The 20,877-nt window shown below is 39.3% G+C and overlaps 1 protein-coding gene across 1 annotated transcript; it reads left to right on the plus strand.

Moving 5' to 3' along the window:
- The first annotated feature begins 2,305 nt into the window (after window positions 1–2,305).
- LOC149393803 (chalcone synthase 1-like) lies at window positions 2,306–4,446 on the plus strand. Its single transcript, XM_089616492.1, has 2 exons — window positions 2,306–2,585; window positions 3,269–4,446. Exons 1-2 carry the CDS (start codon window positions 2,408–2,410, stop codon window positions 4,261–4,263), a joined length of 1,173 nt encoding a protein of 390 aa, XP_089472618.1. The 5' UTR covers window positions 2,306–2,407; the 3' UTR covers window positions 4,264–4,446.
- Window positions 4,447–20,877: the final 16,431 nt, after the last annotated feature.

Here is a 20,877-nt window from a genome sequence, read left to right on the forward strand (position 1 = left end):
ACTCAAAAAAAGGACAAAGGATTTGGATTCTTACAGAATCCCGATCTTATGTCTTTTCTTGATGTCTTTCTTGGTGTTCCATCAATCAAAATAAGCCATATAATCATTTTATTTAATTAATAATTTATATTTCTTTAAAAATAAATTTAGATACATAAATAGACCTATTTTGATTGGAGGGACACCAAAAAAAGACAGAGGATCTAGATTCTTACAGAATCTGGATCTTATGTCATTTTTTGGTGTCTTCTTTGGTGTCACTCCAATCAAAATAAGCCAAGTAATCATTTTATTTAATTAATAATTAATATGTCTTTAAAAATAAATTTGAATACATAAATTGATCTATTTTAATTGGAGGGACACTAAATGAGACACTAAAAAAAGATAGAGGATCTGGATTCTTCATTACATAGGAAAATTTGAGAAACCAATTTAATGTTAATTGACATTTGAAAACCAAGTTCCATGATAAACACTTTAGAAAAATCAGGCTTTTGGATAGGTAAAATGTTCAAAATATTCTTGTTAAAAAAACTTCGAAACAATTAGAAAGATGTATGCAAAAACTTCGAAATCACTAGAAAAACGAAAGCAACACTTTTGAAGTCAATATAAAAAAAAAGACAGAAACTTGAAAACTAGCTAGTGAGGGCGGGTTTGTGGTTGTGGCTTTTGTTGGTTTGAGGTTTGAGTTTTGTGGGGACGGAGAAGAATAGTGAGGGCGGAGAGAGAGTAAGGGAGAAAAGAAGAGAGCGAGGGCGGAGAGAGAGAGAAGTGAGGGCGGGGAGAGAAAGAGAAGTGAAGGCGGAGAGAGGGTGAGGGCGGAGAAGAAGAGTGACGGAGGAGAGAGAGAGAGAGAGAGAGAGAGAGAGAGAGAGATGGTGGAGAAGAAGAATGAAGAACAATGAAGAATGAAGAAGAAGAAGAATAATGAAGAATGAAGAAGAAAAATTGACTAAGTTTGAAATTTGGGCGGGCCTTTTGAAAAAAATTAAATTTTTAGGTTTTAAAACGCTTAGAGTAAGCGTTGTAGAACTCTCGCCGCAGCGAAGACTATTTCTCGCCGCGGCGAGGCTACTAAAAAGTAAGCCCATAATTTTCTCGTCGCGGCGAGAGATAGCCTTCGCCGCGGCACGAAAATCTTCTCCAAAAAAGGCTTTCTGGAACTCTTCTCGCCGCGGCGAGAATCCTTCTTCGCCGCGGCGAGAACCTTCTACAACGGATTGGACCTCACCGCGGCAAGAATCCTTTTTCGTCGCGGCGAGAACCTTCTACAACGAATATCTATCTGTTGTAGAAGGTTCTAGCCGCGGCGAAGAAGGATTCTTGCCGCGGCGAGGTCCATTAAATTTCACTAATTCATACAACGCTTAGATTATCCGTTGTAGAAAGTTCTCGCCGCGGCGAGAAAAACACGTCGCCGCGGCGAGGCTTCTACAACGGATAGTCTAAGCGTTGTGGGAGATCTGAAATATGGCGAAATTTTACAACACTTAAAGTAAGGGTTGTAGAAACACCAAGTTTCTACAACACTTATAGTAAGCTTTGTAGAAACACCAAACTTCTACAACGCTTAGCCATAAGCGTTATAGAAACACCAAGCTTCTACAACGCTTAGTCATAAACATTGTAGAAACACCAAGCTTCTACAACGCTTAGCCATAAGCGTTGTAGAAGCACCCAGTTTCTACAACGCTTATTTTAAGTGTTGTAGAATCTCCAGTTTCTACAACACTTAGCCGTAAGCGTTGTAGAATATGGGTTGTAGAATCCAACATTTGTAGTAGTGTAGATTATTTTGATAGTAGCGATTTTATAATTTTTTTTGTCTTTATGTGTATAATTGTTTCGAATGTTTTACCTTCATTTTTTTTTGTTTGATTTCGAAGTTTTTACCTTTATCTTTCTAATCGTTTAGAATTTTTTTGACGTGGGTATTTTGGACGTTTTACCTACCAAAATATTTAATTTTCCTAACATATTCAACAATGAACTTAATTTTCAAGGTAGCACCAAGTTTTTGGTTTCTCAAATTTTCTATTTCATAATTAGTTTGGTAACGTGGAGTCAGCTGCACCTATAACTGTTCATAAAATCCCCCAAAACATGTGGAACTACCAGAGAGAAAACGCCAAACCCCCAAAGGCACGTGCCAACCACCTATTTCCTCGTACGTCGTTCAATTCAAACCGCAAATGAGTCTCTCAACTTCCTATAGAGGGATTTCTATTGCACGTGACTCTCATCTACCCTTTCATTCTTTTCATAATATAAAGTCCATGCAAAGTTCAAACACGTCAAATATTCTTTACCAATAGTTCTTAATTCATTCTCTCACTCTAATTAGCACTCTATAAACACCAAAGAGGGCTTCTTCTTCTTTTTTTTTGTCGGTAGAGAAAACATGGTGACTGTTGAGGAAGTTCGAAGGGCTCAAAGGGCCGAAGGCCCAGCCACCGTGATGGCAATCGGGACCGCAACACCTCCCAATTGCGTTGATCAGAGCACTTATCCGGATTACTACTTTCGCATTACAAACAGCGAACACAAGACTGAGCTCAAGGAAAAATTCAAGCGCATGTGTAAGTTTATATGTATATATGTTATGTTTGTGCTGAATTTATTTTGGTCTTGTTCAACTAGGGTTTCAATTCTATACGAGCTTTAAATAATGGGAATAAGTACGTAGCTCTTTTGATCATATTTGTATACACATATTTTGGGGCACAGACATATTGGTTTGTGATATGTTAGTATAGCTAGAAAATTATGGACCGGCATAATTTAATAGTTGGATTAATCAATATTTATAATCAGAATCATTTTGGCGATCAGGGAGTAATTAAGATGTCTTTTTAAACCATTCAAAGTCTTTTATGAATCACTCAAGTATCGCTGAGGGTATTTTGAGATGATATTTTTATAAAAAAAAAAGTAGTATTTTGAGAGAGTTATACATGTTGATTTTGGTTAAAAAATGTGTTAAAGGATATTAATGCATATACTTATAGTGAATGTCATGTTCCACTTACATGCTCAGCCAAATCGGAAATGATTCCGAAGCTAATCTATTTCAATTTAGATACCAAATAATCCTCTCTGCTGACAGTCACATTAAGAAAACAAGATCTATGGAATGGGTAGTTTATGCTTTTTTCTATGCTTGTCATAACGAGTAACATTTTTTCTTACTCTGATCTTTCCCTTTAAAATTTAATTACCAGTAATTTGTGTAACAATTTCTCTTTGTTTACCATGATTACAGGTGAGAAATCCATGATCAAGACGCGTTACATGTACCTGAATGAGGAGATTCTAAAGGAAAACCCAAGTGTGTGTGCTTATGAGGCTCCTTCCTTGGATGCAAGGCAAGACATGGTGGTTGTGGAAGTGCCAAGGTTGGGAAAAGAAGCTGCAACAAAGGCCATCAAAGAATGGGGACAACCAAAGTCAAAGATCACTCACTTGGTGTTTTGCACAACTAGCGGCGTTGACATGCCCGGCGCTGACTATCAGCTCACCAAGCTTTTGGGGCTCCGACCCTCTGTGAAGCGCCTCATGATGTACCAACAAGGCTGCTTCGCTGGCGGCACGGTCCTCCGTCTCGCTAAAGACTTGGCCGAAAACAACAGAGGAGCTCGCGTCCTTGTCGTCTGCTCTGAGATCACCGCTGTCACTTTTCGTGGGCCCAGCGACGCCCACCTCGACAGTCTTGTGGGCCAAGCTCTGTTTGGTGACGGCGCAGCCGCCATCATCATTGGGGCTGATCCGATTCCCGATATCGAGAAACCCTTGTTTGAGTTGGTCTCGGCATCCCAAACCATTCTCCCCGATAGTGATGGGGCGATCGATGGACACCTTCGTGAAGTTGGGCTCACATTTCACCTTCTCAAGGATGTTCCCGGGCTCATTTCGAAGAACATTGAGAAGAGCCTAGTTGAGGCTTTCAAGCCGTTGGGAATTTCCGACTGGAACTCCTTATTTTGGATTGCGCATCCAGGTGGGCCCGCAATTCTTGACCAAGTGGAGCTCAAATTGGGCCTCAAGGCCGAGAAGCTGAGGGCTACGAGACAAGTGCTCAGCGACTATGGGAACATGTCGAGCGCGTGTGTCTTGTTCATATTGGATGAGATGAGGAAGAAGTGTGCGCAAGACGGGCTCAAGACAACCGGAGAAGGGCTTGAGTGGGGAGTCCTGTTCGGCTTCGGACCTGGGCTGACCGTGGAGACTGTGGTGCTCCACAGTGTGGCAATTAACTAATTAGAGTTTTTATTTTATTTTTTATTTGGCTCCAATTTATTGTCTGTTTTATTTATGCTTTTCTCAAATGATGGTATGCTTTTGAAGAATAATTCCCAAGTTATGTCTTGTTAAATTTGGTATTGGTGTGATCACCAGGCATGTAATTACCTACAAGATAATTAATAAAATGTTTCCTAAAAATATTGTATTTGTCTGATAAATACATTTATTTTTACTATTTTGATAAATGCATTTTTGTGTAGGATTGCAATGACAAGGACCAAGTCATGAATCTTATTCATAAGGACTAATGCTTATGATGTAGATAATATTTTTTATTTGTATATCTACAAAACATTAAAAAATAACTATTTAAATAACAAAGAAAATATATGATACTACAATTGACTTCGTCGAGTATTCATATTTTGAAATTTTTGCATAATAACTTCATTATCAAACTTATAATCAAAGATATCTTTCGCAATGTATCCATTGATTTCCTGTTCCATTCCGTGGATTTTCATAGCTGAAAATACTCGCTTCACTGTTAACTACTAAAATTAAAACTAATATCTCTATGCCTATGGCCTTGAGGCCCATTTAACAACATAAATAAACGCGGTAATAGGCATCAGGCATTTACATCTACCTAATTCCCTAATTCAAATTCGCACTCCATTCGTCTCGCCACCCATTTATGTTACATACATATTTCCCCTCAGAGCTTCATTTGCTTCAAATGCGATTCAATGCGGTGGCGGGAAGCTGAGCGCGGGAGTGAAGAAGAGCCTCATGTTACCACTAAAATATGTTAGAGATATTTTTATTTTAAAATTAACTTTCGAAATCCGAGCTCCATTCAAGGTTAGTGCCGACAAATCAAATTTATATATTAAGAGGAGTGGGGTCACTTTAAGATCCGTGTTGGTCATTTTTTCTATTTACTCTATACTAACAAGAATTTATTTTGTTTTATAGACTAGGGGCAGTTGTTCCGTTGTGCGATAATACATTTATAGTAGCCCATGAGTCTACAAAGTGAGTTTCATAACTTACGTGGGACTTTTTATTTTCAACCTATGGTTTTATTCCACTTCACAAATTCAGAGTGATTTTTACATTTTGCTGAACATTAATTTCTCATTTATCTTCGCCTTTTTATGACTCTCACAACAAAGAATAAAAATACCGTTAACACCATCCATTTTCGATGAGTGGACCCTACTCAAATAATTATAAAAACAAATAATTGGCTGCTTAAGCCACGGAATGTGTAGCAATTTAAAATTGACCAACCTTTCATTAATATGCTGTAAATAGCCATATTGCTTACGTGGCAGCTTATTAATTAAATTAGGTTTACACTTTTGCCCTTATTTAATTCGCAGAAACCGAATAGGGAAGTTTTCAAATTTGAAATTTGAAATTTCCTGCAGATTTTGAAAATTAATAGCCCATTTATTCTTATGTTTTTGGAAGTTTTTAGCGTTGACTTTAGGTAATTAGTATCTATTTTCGTGGTTAAACTCTGTAAATATATTCTTCATTTATTTGTATTATATTTTCTTACATATATTCATAATTTCCAGAATTTTCGTGCTCAAAATATTTCCAGAATTTTTTTTCAGTTCAAATATACTGTAAATATGCTTTGTATTTACAGTGAATATACTGTAAATATGCTTTGTTTTTACAATGAATATACTGTAAATAAGCTTCGTATTTACAATGAATATATTGTAAATATGCTTCTTATTTACACGAATATACTGTAAATATGTTTTCTATGAACAAAAAAAAAAAAAAAAAAAAACTGTTCTTCGCGGTGTCGCAGATCGGGACCTTGGGCGCAGATCGCGGAGAGGAGGACGAAGTGACGCTTTAACGACGGTGGTGACGTGGTGGTGGTTGTGATTATTAGTGGTGGTCGTGATTATTAGTGGTGGCGGCGGCCTGAAGGAGGTGCTGCCTCTCGCGGAGTTGGAGACGGGGAGAACCATTTCACACGCACGCCCAGAACCATTTATGGCTGTGAAATCAACTCTCTCTGTGTCGTTTCCCGGTGTCTCCTCTCGGTCCGGCATCCATGGCGGCTCGTGGCTGTCCTCGTTTTCTCGGCTGGAACACGTGCGGGTGGTGCTCGGTCTCGGCCATTGATGGCGCGCAAGGAATGAAAAAGAAGATAGGAGAAGGAGATGAAGGAGACGATGACGATGAGAGAGAAGAGGGGGGGTGCTCGGGCTCAGCCATTGATGACGGCCAAATACTTTTTTTTTTTTTTTTTTTCCTGAAGAGCAGTAAATAGCGTCCAAATTTGTGGTGCGTGATGTTTAAATTCGTTTGTTAATGCATTTATGGAGTTTTAAATGCTCCCTTGATTTATGCAAGGTAGTTATGGTCGAATTTTTTCTTTCCATTTTAATTTCGACGCTGAAAATAATGGGCGGGAATAACAAATGGCAATCTCGTCCAAATTTAACTGTTAATAAATGACACTGGCTATTTACAGCTTATTAACGAAAAGTGGGCTAAAAAAAATTGCTTATTTTTGGGAGACCATTTAACTTAATTACCCTTATAAAAATTCTGCCCATACATAGAAGATAAATTCCATTTATGTTATATTATTTCTAACACAATTCATACATCATTTATGTTTCATATTCTTCTCCATTCTTCAAAGTTTGTAATGTATTACTCCGTCATACATGGTTAAATTTTGTTCTTGATTAAATGCGGGATAAAAATGTTTTGTAAATCTAATGGGCTGGAGGTTATTATCATGATCTCAAAGTGACCCCAACGAATCATGAATGCCGTATTAGGAAGGTAGAAGGAAATGAAAGTTATTAACCGACACCGTTTAGACAAACGGAACTCAAACATAGTAGATTAATAAGAATAGACGGTGTTAATGTCTTTTATGTATCTAACACTTAGATCTAGGCCTGCACATCGGGTTGGGTTATTCGGTTTTATACTTTTGACGGACCCAACCCGACGCATTCGGTTTGTCGATTTGAAAACCCAAACCAAACCGCTTATGGTATGTGAACCAAACCAACCCGAACCAAAAAAGATCGGGTTGGTTTGGATTGGTTTGTTTGGGTCGGTTCGAGTCGGGTTGTTCGGGTTCACCGTAATTTAGTTATGTAAATAAGTGTAAAACATTCAGCAAAAATCAATAGAAATATTTAAAACAAATCTATATAAAAAAAATCCAAATGAAAAAAATCGTAGAAACTAGAAAATTGCCATAATCTAAAATAAATAAATATTTTTTCTCTTGATAATGAAAAACTCAAGTCTTATGCAAAAAATAAAATAAAAAGGAACTCAAGTCTGTTGCTCTTTACTAAACTTCACGACGACGAAGACCTACAAAACAAATAATTAATAATGAATTAATTCGAATTTTCATAGTAAGATCATGAATCATATATCATATATGTTTTATTTTTACCTTGATAAATGACAATATATATTGTTTAAAAATAAGAGCCAGAGCCAGAAAAAGAGCACGACCCTCCTGATTCGAAATGAAGAGACCCTGCTAATATCTCTGCAATTACAAAAGTACACAAGAATATTGGAATAAAATATTATGGATAATTTTTTTGAACAGTTTTTTGGGGCTTCTAATATTAGAATGAGGTTATAAATTACCTGTTTTCACGATCGATTCTGAAGATTGTAGATTTTCTACTTCTTCTTTCAGTTCTTCCACAATTAATGACACATCGTCGCCAATCAACCAATCCCTCAAACAAATCAAAGCTTCTACCATTCTTGGGTGCAAAGAACTTCGAAATTTATCAAGAACTCTACCACCCGTAGAGAATGCTGATTCAGAAGCAACGGTTGAAACTTGAGCTGCTAAGATGTCTCGAGCAATGGATGATAAAGTTGGATACTTTGAGCTATTCAACTTCCACCAAGAAAGTATATCAAACTTAACAGACATATCAAGCGGCTCGCGCGATTCCATCAAGTATGCATCAACTTCATTCCTAGCACCATGACTGTAATCACAAGTTTCCATAAGTCTACTCAAGATGGCCGAAGTACAATTGTTGCTTTGAGGAATTGGCTGTGATTGAGACACTTGTTTTTCTTTGGTAGATGTATGGTTGTCATTGTAAAAATTCAACAATTCTTGCAACTTCTCTTTAATTCGAAAGCACACCATATCAGCCTCCATCGTTTCACCGGTTGCCATTTCGATACAAACCTTCACAAGTCTCATCTTGTACCGAGGGTCAAGAACGGCGACAATAATCAACATGTCATTGATTTTGTCCGCATCACCCCAATACTTATCAAACTTAGCCTTCATGTTGAAAGCCATGTTTCTTAAAATACTTGTTTGTGCTGACTTTAGTGTTGTTAACAGCTGCCTAACTTCATAGATTTCACGGAAGAACAGATTCGCCGTCGTGTAGTGTGTCCCGCTGAACTTCAATGTCACCTCATAGAATGTCTTCAAGAAAGTAACGTACTCTTTTGCTTTCTCCCAATCGATATCAGTTGGAGGCCCTTTCCGTTGTTTCCCATCTTCATTCTCTCTAAAATAGTTCTCGTAATTTCCGTCAACCACCATCATATCAAATGCCTTTTGGTATTTTATTGATGTCTCTAGCATAAGATATGTTGGGTTCCATCGGGTGGGAACATCTAGGCACAAACCAGCGTTAGAGTCGATTTTTTCTTCAACAACGCATTCATCAAACTTCTTTGCTCTTGTTGTAGAAGACCGAACAAACTTCACTGCATTTCTGATCATCTCAACAGAATCATCGATTTCCTTCAAACCTTCAGTCACAATCAAATTCACTATATGAGCGCAACAACGAATATGCAAAGACTTACCATCCAGAAGAACACAACCGGGGATGTCTTGCAGTCTTCTTTGTAGGTAAGTCAATGCTGTATCATTTGAGGAAGCATTATCGACTGTGACTGAAACTAATTTTGTAATTCCCCATTCGCGGATACATGTCTCGAGCTCCCTTCCAATAGTATCTCCTTTGTGGTTGGGAACAAGGAAAAAATTGACGATTCTCTTATGCAACTTCCAGTTGTCATCTATAAAGTGAGCGGTTACACACATATAGTTTAGATTCTGAATAGACCTCCATGTATCTGTAGTTAGAGACACTCTATACTTCTGCAAGATTGTCTTCATACTTTTTTTTTCTTCTAAATATGTTTGATACACATCTCTAGCCACTGTAACTCGAGAAACAAGAGCAAGTCTAGGCTGAATGGTGAAGCAAAATTGTTTGAAAAAACGATTCTCAATGTGCTTGAACGGTAACTCGGCACCAACTATGTACTCAACGCAAGCCCTCCTACCTTTTCCTTAGTGAAGTTAGCCGTAGTGAAATTACTAACCACGTCACCATTCTCGTTTTTGTGTATCAAAACTGTTTGCTTTGGATCTTCTTTCTCTTGCCTTCCCGGGAATTTTTTACACCTTCCCATATGAGAATTCAAAGTGCTCGTACCATGCTTCTTTCCATGACAAGCGAAGTCCTCTTGACAATAATTACAAATAGCCCTCAAACCATTTGAAGTTTTGACAAAATGGTTCCATACCTCGGATCTTCTTTTAGGCTTTCTCTTCCCCAAAGTTGTTTGACTACTTTGAGTGTTGTTTGTAGTTTCATCATCTTCATCATGATCGCTTATTGGAATTGGCTCCAAAAAAGTATCCATTGTAATCAAAGGTCTGTATTAAGAAATAAAAAATAACAAGAAACAATGATTAGTGGTCTTGGTGTAAACACACACACACACATATATATATATATATATATATATATATATATATATATATATTCTCAATTAATTTGAAGTTTTAACACCTACAAAATCCTTTTGACTACACCTTTAACAAAATCCTTATTGCCAGAATATTTTTTGTATTAACATTTCTGTATAGTCATTTTGTGTTCTAGCTTGTAAAGTATAAATAGGATTGCTAATTTCATTTGTGTTTAAATTTTGTAGGCAAAAGAGAATTAGAGTGTTTAGTGAGTGACTGAAAGATCATGGTGGAAAAAAATTTGGACTCTGATCTTCCAGGGTTCTTTTTTAATTGTAACTCTTTAATTAGTGGATGAATGAATAGAGTTGGGTCATCTTAATCTAAACCTGGGTCAATATTGCCTTGGTTTTCGTTTCTGTTTTTAAACTGTTGTTTAGTACTTGTGTCACAAGCGATTGTCATTATGTGTGCTTGTAAAGTATAAATGAGTCATCTGTTTCATTTGTGTTTAATGTAAGCAAAAGAGAGATGATTAGAATGTTTAGAGAGTGACTGAGAGATCATTGTGAAAGAAAAAGATTGGGACTGTGTATGCCAGGTCTCTTTTGCGATTGTTACTCTTTAATTAGTGGATGACTAAATAGAGTGGGATCATCTTAATCTAAACCTGGTTAAAATTGCCTTCGTATTTTTTGTTTCTGTTTTCAAACTGTTTTTTATTACTTGTGTCACAAGAGATTTTTTGTTTTACGAAATTCTGGCTGTTAATTATCGTGTTAAGAGCATGTTATTGTGCTAAATTTACGACAGGTAAGATGAGGAACAGCAGGTACATCGGAAACAGGCTGAAGCTAACACATTACCTGGAACCCGGTGATTTTCTTGTGATGGGACTTCTTTTTCTTGTTCTGCAGATTAATCTGACTCTTTTGTTGTAACTTGTTCTCTGAAAACGAGAGAGAGAGAGAGCGCAATCTTAGAGCTTGAATTTCATGGGATAAATAAGACCTAATATAAATCCTGTTACATAGACTAGTACCAGCTGTGTTTTACAAGCGGCAACTCCCTTTGTATGAACCAACTAGCGTGCCCTTCAAGCGAAACAAAAATTTCAATTTCCTCCTTGTTCGCCTGGATCGAAATAGCCGAAGATGGCTCTGGTTGCACAACAAATTCAATTAGCAGAAGATTCAGGAAAAAAGAAAAACAACAAGAGCATAAGTAAGGATTGATTTACATTTGCACATCCAACAAGAGCATAAACGTGTGCTACTGATGATAAGTAACATGAAGTAGGGAATTGTAAAAAATATGAAAAAAATTCAGAAAGTCAATACATTGAACACGTAGTGATCAATTTCTTTGGATCGAAAAATCATCTCAGTAAAGGGAAAAAAAACCATCTTCAGAAAACAAAACATGAAGAAAACTTATAAAGAGTCAATACATCAAACACATGGAGCCCATTTTTTTTTCTACTTACAGAGAGAGTCTTCAATGGATTTTGTTCGGCCGAAGTTATAGACTACGTATCTACAATGAGCACAACACAGGAAAGACATCGTTTAACATCAAATCTGTTGGAAAAAAAATATCGATGATTAACTTACGATAGCAAAGAGAAAGCATGATGAAATTTCAGCATCCAAAATCAGAGAAGTGGGAGAAGAAAAATATCGTATAGCAAATCAGTGTGATGAAACGGAAAGAGAAAACAAATATTTTAGGGCTTCTTGATGACGGGTTGGGTCGGTGCGACCCGCTGTACCACCGATGATAACTGAAACCGTCCGACGAGGATCAGCGGTTCGGTTTGGTGTACCCCGAAACTGGTCGGATCTGTTCGGGTTGGCACCGCCGGGTCAGTGGGGCGGATTGGACGACCGGTTTCCTCGGGTTGACGGGTTCGGGTTATCCGAACATTGTACTGACGGCGTAATACACGATGTTAGGGGAACAAAAACGGGTCTTATTGATGCAGAAAAAAAGAAAGGGGTCTTTTCATTATTATAAATTTAGATTAAAAACCTGAAAAAACAAACAACACACAAAATACGTCTGCCATAACGACGTCAGTTTGGTATTATACTATCTTAATAATGGTTGCGTTTGGTTCAGATTAAAAAACCCTGTTTTTATTTTTAGAAAAAACTAAATTGCTTATTTGGTGTTTGGCAAAACTGTTTTTATAAAAAACTTCAAAAACGATTTTAGATTTTGTACATGAGATGAAAAATTTAGGATTTTTAGCTTTTAGAAAAAAGTGTTTTTAAGTTTGATATATAAATTACTGTAATATCCTCGTACAAAATATTATTTATATATATGTATATAAATAAGCATATTAATAATTATTATTTAAATATTAAAAACATGTCTATTTTAGTCTATAAACCATACATTGGATTCAAGGGACGATTGGAATCCTCAATTCCGTCATCTATGACTTGATATCGGTTATTAATGTTGGGTTTAAAATTTAAATCATTGCTCGGCCGACTTGTAACTTTATAATCATAAATTTCAAATGCATGTTAACTGTTAATCATTGCTCGACTTGTTTCCGTTCACGTCAAACATATTGCTTGTATCTTGTTAATGAAGCTTTGATTCATTAGCATCGTTTTATGTTGTTCATTGGATACTGAATGTCGTTTATTTTGTGTGTCGTTTGGGAAGTAAGTTTGTCTAAGTAGCGAATGAATGTGCCACGCAAGGCAGAGTTCGTGAACAACGAACCAATGAAGTTTAGGTATTGATACCCAAATCATTGGCGATTGTAATTTGAGATTCTCAATAAAATAATATATCATCTTTCTCTTCTCTGTAAACTTCAACATATCTCGACTTCATGACGTCAATGTGGACATGTGCGCAGTTAACCCGACGGACTATATGCGTGCTTCTACAGACCAAAATAAACGTAACTTTGAATGAAAGGAAATGGACTGTACCTAAATTTAGGTAGACCGTAGAATAAATGGACTTATTATTATTATTAGTAAATTGATTTTGCGGTGACTCACACCGTATGTAAATGCCTGTATTTTCATGCGCGCACGCAAGACCTTCCGCGTGCCCCTTACCTCCGCCACATCCTACTTGTAAGGCTCTTTTCAGCCCTTCTATTACTATAAATACCTTTCTCTTCAGAGTGAAAAATGTACACTATTCTCTCTCAACACAATTACTCGATTCTTGAGTCGTGAAACGCTTCCGAGGACCCTCCGCACTTGCTTTCACTTTGATCGAGCTCGTTTCTCTCAAACATTCTCAACGAGTAACGATGCCTTCACATCACTCATAGCAATCAGACTGATATTGAGTGTCGGAGCGCGCAACAGAGGCACCGCCTGTGCACTTTTCTACCTTCTCTTCTTCTTCTTCTTCTTCTTCTTCTTCTTCTTCTTCTTCTTCTTCTTCTTCTTCTTCCTCTTCTCTCTCTCTCTCTCTCTCTCTCTCTCTCAAGTCTCTACATTCTTGAACTAGGGGAAGGAACTCGTGACTTTCGAATTTTCGCAAACCCGGCTCGGGCGCGGCCGGTCTGGCCTTTGATCGACCTGCCCGAAGTACTCAACGTTGTCAAATTTTCAACGACAACATTTTTGGCGCTAGAAGGAGGGCACTTCCCGTCTTAAACAACCCGAAATCCCTTCCAATCTCCTTGTTTTATTTTTATGAAAAAATCTAATTTTTTCCAAACTTCAGAAAATATGAACAATCAAATTTTCAACACATTTGAGGGAGGTGTAAATTCCCGAGCGGAGAGCACCAAATATAACCTGCACCGACTAGCGCAGAGGAACCAAGACTTGCCTCCGAGTGATATCACAAGTCCGATCCCGAAGCAAGACTCGTAGGACTTCCGCATTGTAGAGATTAAGGAAAGCGTTCGTCGACTGAAGGACCACCTCATGAGATAATAGCCACTATCGAGGGACGCCTTGGCCCAATAGGTCAGACTCACAGTTTCTCCTACTCGGGGGGCTCCGACGATGAACATACATATGTTCAAGCGAAACAAGGATGAGCGTGATCACACCACTCTCGCACGATGAGAACGATGACACTCTCAACCCCAACGCGTGAGATCTCGATCACGAAATCTCCGACATCTGGGAAGGCGCTTACAGACGCGTCGTTCAACATTAATCCCGAAGCTTCGCAGCTTCATCACAAACATCTCGCTCCCACTTAGCGACACAGATGAACTGGGCCCGGACCGCGCCTTGTTGACGTGATGTCGCCACAACTTTGCAACAGCGAAACAACATTCGAGAACCATCCCCTCCCTGCACTAGTGACTTGAACCAGCACCTCAACGCCGGTAGAAGAAGTTTGGAAAACTAGCTTCTCGCTAAAAACGGGGCTGCGCATGCGATATCCGCACTCGACCAAAATAACGTCACTCTGTCCCGTACAACCCCCGTGGATCAAGCCTCCAACTAAAGAGGCATGGTGCCCCACTCATCCTAGTCGGTGCCCATTCAACACACGAAAACGTGGCTAGCATGCTCCACAATTTTAGAAACGAGGTCCGCAACCTTGTGGCCATTCAAAACATGACCCAAGAGGTCTGAGGAATGATGGAACTTATAGCTTCCCTGTTGACGATGGACATCCTCACAAGAGAATACAAAGCCGATTTCTGTATGACGGATCTCCTGCATCCAACAATATCGCATGTGGATGACCGTGAAGAGGCATTTTCTGGAAATTATACCATGCCAGGCATTCAGTCTCACGCTAGGTGGACCCGCCTTCAATTTGTTCGGAAACTTGAGGCATGAGTCATTTAACTCATTTGAGGACTTCCTCATTCACTTCAGTGGCTCATGCGAGAGATTGGGAAAGCTCACTTGCGATCCCTCAAGAAAATAAAGGAGAATCCTTCCACAAATACTTGGTTAGATTCACAGAAGAATCTAACAAAGTAGACTAGTTTAAAGACAGAGACGGCATCAGATTTTCCTTGAAGGGCTCCAAATGAGGGACTTCCTTAGCTCCATCATCAAGTGAGAGCCTCGAACAATGGTTGAGCTCTTGACTTGCGCAGAAAAATACGTCCCTATAGGAGTTCATTCGAAGCCGGAAATTCCACATCTCCCGTTGTAGGGAGGAGGAAGACTCTGAAAACCACAACTCGCGGGAAAAAAAAGCAAAGCTTGACGATAGCTATCGCATACATGGGGGACAAAAGCCTTAGCTAGTGGATAAATTCTGCAACTATGCAAACTTTACGCCACTAAACACATAACCTCAAACGATCTCGACTCAAAGACGAGAAAAGTTTCACGACTCTGCACTCTTGAGAACCGAACTGCACTGCGATATGACAAAAAACTGTGTGTTCCATAGGGACTGTGGTCGCTTGACATTTGGATGCAAACACCTAAGGAGGCAAATTGAAGACATCATATGAGGGAGAAAGTATAAATGATTTTTTCCTCAAAATGATTGACAACGCCAACGCTTCCACAGGCAGACCGGCCTCTGTGGCTCGCCAAGAAAATTGCGGCGATCACGCACAACCCTTAATATCGTCACCTAATTCCATATGGCTTTATTTATTTTCTCACTTTAAGAAAATCCATGACTTGGGACAAAAGAGTTGTGACCCCCTCATGGAGGTTGAGATACACACTATAAATAATAATCAATTCCCCTTTTTACAGATAAAGGTTGACACGATCTCGTGCGTAGGTTGTACGCCTTGTGCTACTCTGCCCTGCGATGAAGCTTGTACTAGCTTGTACGTCTTGCGATTACGCTTATTGGCCCAAGTGTCTAAACGATCCCTTGCGGTAGCTTGTACGCCCGCAATAACGCTTCTTCTCGCAGAGTGCCTAAGCGATTGCGCTTCTTGGCCCAAGTGCCTAAGAAATACCATTTAGAGATTGTACGCCTTGCATTACTCTGCCCCGCAATGACGCTTCTTGTCCCAGAGTGACTAAGAGATTGCACTTCCTGGCCCAAGTGCATAAGCGATCCCGTTCGGTAGCTTGTACGCTTCGCGTTACTCTGTCCCACAATGACACTTCTTGTCCCAGAGTGACTAAGTGATTGCGCTTCTTAGTCCAAGAGCCTAAGGATCCCATGCCGTAGCTTGTACACCTTGCGCTACTCTGTCCCGCGATAACGCTTCTTGTCCCAGAATGACTAAGTGATTGCGCTTATTGGCCCAAGTGTCTAAGCGATCCCATTCGGTAGCTTGTATGCCTTACGCTACTCTGCCCTGATATGACTAAAGATGCATCACCTAGGCACACTAAAGACGCCCCATGCGGCGCACCTAAAGATACCCCAAGTGACACTCCAAAGATGCCTCACCTAGGCGCACTAAAGATGCCTAACCATAGGTGCACCTAATACGCCTCATCTAGGCGCACCTAATACGCCTCACTTAGACGCACTAAAGATGCCTCATGTGGCGCACCCAAAGACGCTCAGAGTGGATACCAAAGACACCTCGCCTAGGCGAACTAAGAATGCCTCACCTAGGCGCACCAAAGACGCCTCATGACGGGCACCTAAAACGCTCCACATGACACACCCAAAGACACCTACAAGGTGCAATAAAGACTGTACTCTGAGACACAGTCAAAGCAACAACTATTGAATAAACCAACACATGGTTTACTGAGAAAGCAAGGCTGTGTATCAAAGAAATACAAGTGATGCATTAAAGATGCCTACAAGGCGCAACAAAGTCTTCTACCTCAACGAGACGCAACGTGACACAATCGCTAAAGAAAAAAGACTCACGAGAGCAAAGTTCTCTCGAACAACCAAGAAATTCCTGAAAGTTCATAGCTCATATTCCTCCAAGCAACGAACATGGGGGGCTATTGTTGTTTATCGTTTAAACAAATTTAAATTCCTTGCGACTGGAAAGGAATTCCATGTTGAAGGCCAAATAAGGTCAACAAGAAAGCCCGTTCCGAGCCCACAAACACAAAAGAGTCCACCCATAACGGGCCCATTAAGAAAGGGTAGGAAAAACAAATGAAGAGGCAAAAACTCCCGCGCCGCGCGCGCCTGTATTTTCATGCGTGCGCAAAGCCTTCTGCGTGCGGTTGATCTATGCCAAATCCTACTTTTAAGGCTCTTTTCTGCCTTCCAAACACTATAAATACCGTTCTCCTCAGAGGAAAAAATATACACCATTCTCTCTCAACACAATCACTCATTTCCAGAGTCGTGAAACGCTGCTGAGGACCATTCGCACTTGCTTTCACTATGATCGATCTCGATTCTCTCAAATATTCTCTACGAATAATGGCATCCCGTACATGAATTAACTATCGGAATTAGATTCAATTGTTGAATCAAGTGAGTTTTTAGAATTGCACTTATATAATTCACATGGAGTGAAAACTAGTTTTTCACTTAAACTTGCCATATTGTCAAATTTTGATTTTGCTTTTGAATATAGGATTTACATATTAATACCATATTTTATAAATTGGATTTATGGCTGTGGCATTATAAGAGGATTAAAGCATATTTAATTCTTGATCAAATGCATTTTGAGAATTGTAGTTGTATAAGTCAAATAAAAAAAAAACTACTTTTTCACTTAAACTTGCCATGTTGTAAATATTTGATTTTGATTTTTATCATCACGACGCTAAACAAATTATTACCATAGGTTATAAAATAGATTTATGGCCGTGGCATTATATGAGGTTTAACGCAAATTTAATGCTTGATTTTCTACATGCAAATTTAATGATTGGGTGAGGAACCTTCTACCTCATCTACATATTGTCCTTGGAAGATTTCTTGCAAACCCGATAGAATCATGTCATATAGAGATACATTTGTTCTCTTTATTTCCCATGGCCATGTTAATGTTGGTTTTGCATCAAACCTTTGACTTTAAACAATCAATGTTGAGATGCGGTTTATGCAAATGAACAAAGTCTGTTACATGTAGAGTCACCTGAAGGGAAATAGCCTGTAGGGTGTTTTAAGATCCAAGAGATGAAATGAGGATATTCCTGCTATACTTAGATTAGTCTGAATTCCCCTATCCATCTTTGAATGCCCTAATTCAAAATCGGGCAAATGGATATCAATGAAATTACGAAAAGTGTACTGAGAAAGTTGTTCAATTATGTTGGTGGAATTAATTGTTGAACAACGGATTGATTTTAGCAGGATTAAATAACTTGACAATCAAACAATCAATCAAACATAAAACAATAAAGGACACGAAATTGGTAAACATGTTTGGTGATAAAACACCTATTCATGGGGACTGATATATCCGGTGGTGAAAAGCTATCCACTATCTCAATAATCAAATGTACAAGACTTAGGTTTGCAGACTCCCTCTTAAACGCCTAGCTTCTTTGACTTCTCTAATGGATGTCAACCTGAGCTCCTCTTAGATCAGAGACTGCATCTTCCTCCCAACGATCGCACGATCATCTCCCAAAGATCTTCTCAGTGTATCAACGCAAAACACGCATTCACAAAACTCTGTACAAATAAAGCACATCAACAACAAGTTCCTTCAACTAGTTGTCAATGGATAGAGATCTCCTAGCAGCGAAACTGATTCTCGGTTAAGGTCGGCGTGAATTGACCTAACAATTCCAATTGTCTTAATGAAACCCTATGAGAGTTTTATTAGAGTAAATAACAGATTCTCCGTAAATCCAATCGGTTAGGAAACCAAATCCGATCGTTTCTCCATGATTTTCTGAATTAAAAACGAAATATTTTTAGTTCAATTCACGTGGGAGGAAAGTGACAGAAGTAACCCGGGTCTTGAACTTGATTGAACAACTTCTTATAGCTTTGACTTGAACAACTGTTACAATTTTGTTTTACCGAACTTATCGATGCCACAGAGGACCCAACAATCAAGAATGCTAATCTAAATGGAAATTTGAGAAGAATATATGTATGGATGGTTTCACCGGATAAATTAAGGGATCTTGAATAGACTAGCCATTCAGAAACATAAAACTATGAAATAGCCAATGTTTGGTTTATTTTACGATATAGCCAATAAACCACATTAACCTACTTGATCATACAAAAATACCCTTCATTTTAATGAAGGGTTACCAAATATAAATTAAATAAAAAAATAAAATAAATAAATTAAAAACACTACAGTAAATAACTCTTCCATTAATAGATTAAAAATTCTCTAAAATATTAAGAGATCTTTACCGTCGAGTCAACTTTCCATCCGTCTCGAGCCGCCAACTCTCCAACCAAAGACACGATGCCCAATTCTCCAGCAAATAATTAATACCCACAAACAGAAATAAACTAAGTTATATATATAATGATATTAACACAAATACACATGATTTAAAAAAAAACACAAGTAAACACAAATATACCGATTCGATTGTGGAAGAACATCCAAGTGGCCATGGAAGAATCTGATCAACAGTGAAATCTAGTCCCGATCCTGATCCTTGGCCCCAGAATCTAGCTGAATAGACAAGCGAACAACACGGACTACCTCATGCCGCAATTAACCCGTCTTCTTCACGTGCTTGAGAACTGGATGGATAATGAGCCCGACCATGATCGCTCCGACGCTCACCACGAAGATCTTGAGTGACGAGAGAGAGAGAGAGAGAGAGAGAGAGAGAGAGAGAGAGAGAGAGAGAGAGAGCACGGCGCATGTCAAGATCATCGGAGGAATGCACATCATCACCGAGATGACGGTCCCGATAGGGATCATGTAAGGTCGCAACGCTTTGATGTGTCGTCGTCATTATTGTTGAAGTTTAGAGAGAGAGAGATTCGAATTCTGAGAAATATTCTTCTTGATATTGATATGAAATTGTATCACCCATTTATAGATATGGTGGATACATTAGACTAGACTAGATACATGATCAGTGTAATAAATGAGCGTAATAACTACTTCTAGGAAATAGAAAATAATAAATATACACAGAGAACAAGACATAGGAAATAGCATGAGAATAAATGCGACAATTTCCCATGTGGAATGAGTTCCAAGGAGTGAGGACTTCTGAGGCAAGGTTGTCAGCGGAAGGGCGAGCTGACGAGCTCGCCGCGGAAGGGCGAGCTGGTGGGCTCGACGCGGAAAGGCGAGCTGACGAGCTCGACGCGGAAGGGCGAGCTGACGAGCTCGATGCGGAAGGTCGAGCTGATGAGCTCGACGCGGAATGGCGACCTGACGAGCTCGATTTCAACAGCCGAACTTCCGAGCTGGATTTCAACAGCTGAACTGCCGAGCTTGATTTCAACATCTGAACTGCCGAGCTTGATTTCAACACTCCCCCTAAAGCTTGACTGTATGTTGAGGAGGTCAAGCTTGCTACATAGCTCGGAGAAGGTTGCTCGAGGAAGGGCTTTGGTGAGAATGTCGGCGAGCTAATGGTGAGACGAGCTGACGTGATGACGAACTGACTTCGGCGAGTTGGGCTACAACTTGTGTTGAGAGCTTGTTGTGAGAAGAGCTCCGATGAGTCCGAGTTGGATTATGCTTGCTCGGTGATACAAGCTTCCGATTTTCTTCCACATGACTACAACTGATTTCCTCCAAGCATGCCTGTCTCTTTTGCAGGTCTTCATTCCTAGAGTTGCGTCTTGGAGCTTATTTACTTCCAAGTATACCAGGTCTATGTTAACAGACGTCCGGAATAGAAGTTGAGTCTTGGAGCTGGTTCATGTTGTCATGTGGAGTGATGTTGGAGCTTGACTTGTCCGAGCAGCGTAGAGATCCTTCCAGCCTTGGCATAGCTGGTAGCTCACCTCATGAGCTCGGCGTCTGAGTGAGAACTTGGCGGGACTAGATCGGATAGTCATTGATCAACTTCTCCCTCTGACTGAGTGATGAGCTCGTTGGATAATAG

Source organism: Urtica dioica, chromosome 6 (genome assembly GCF_054948205.1).
Source record: "Urtica dioica subsp. dioica isolate 48M chromosome 6, U.dioica_male_clone48M_v1_H2, whole genome shotgun sequence".
Classification (NCBI taxonomy): domain Eukaryota; kingdom Viridiplantae; phylum Streptophyta; class Magnoliopsida; order Rosales; family Urticaceae; genus Urtica; species Urtica dioica.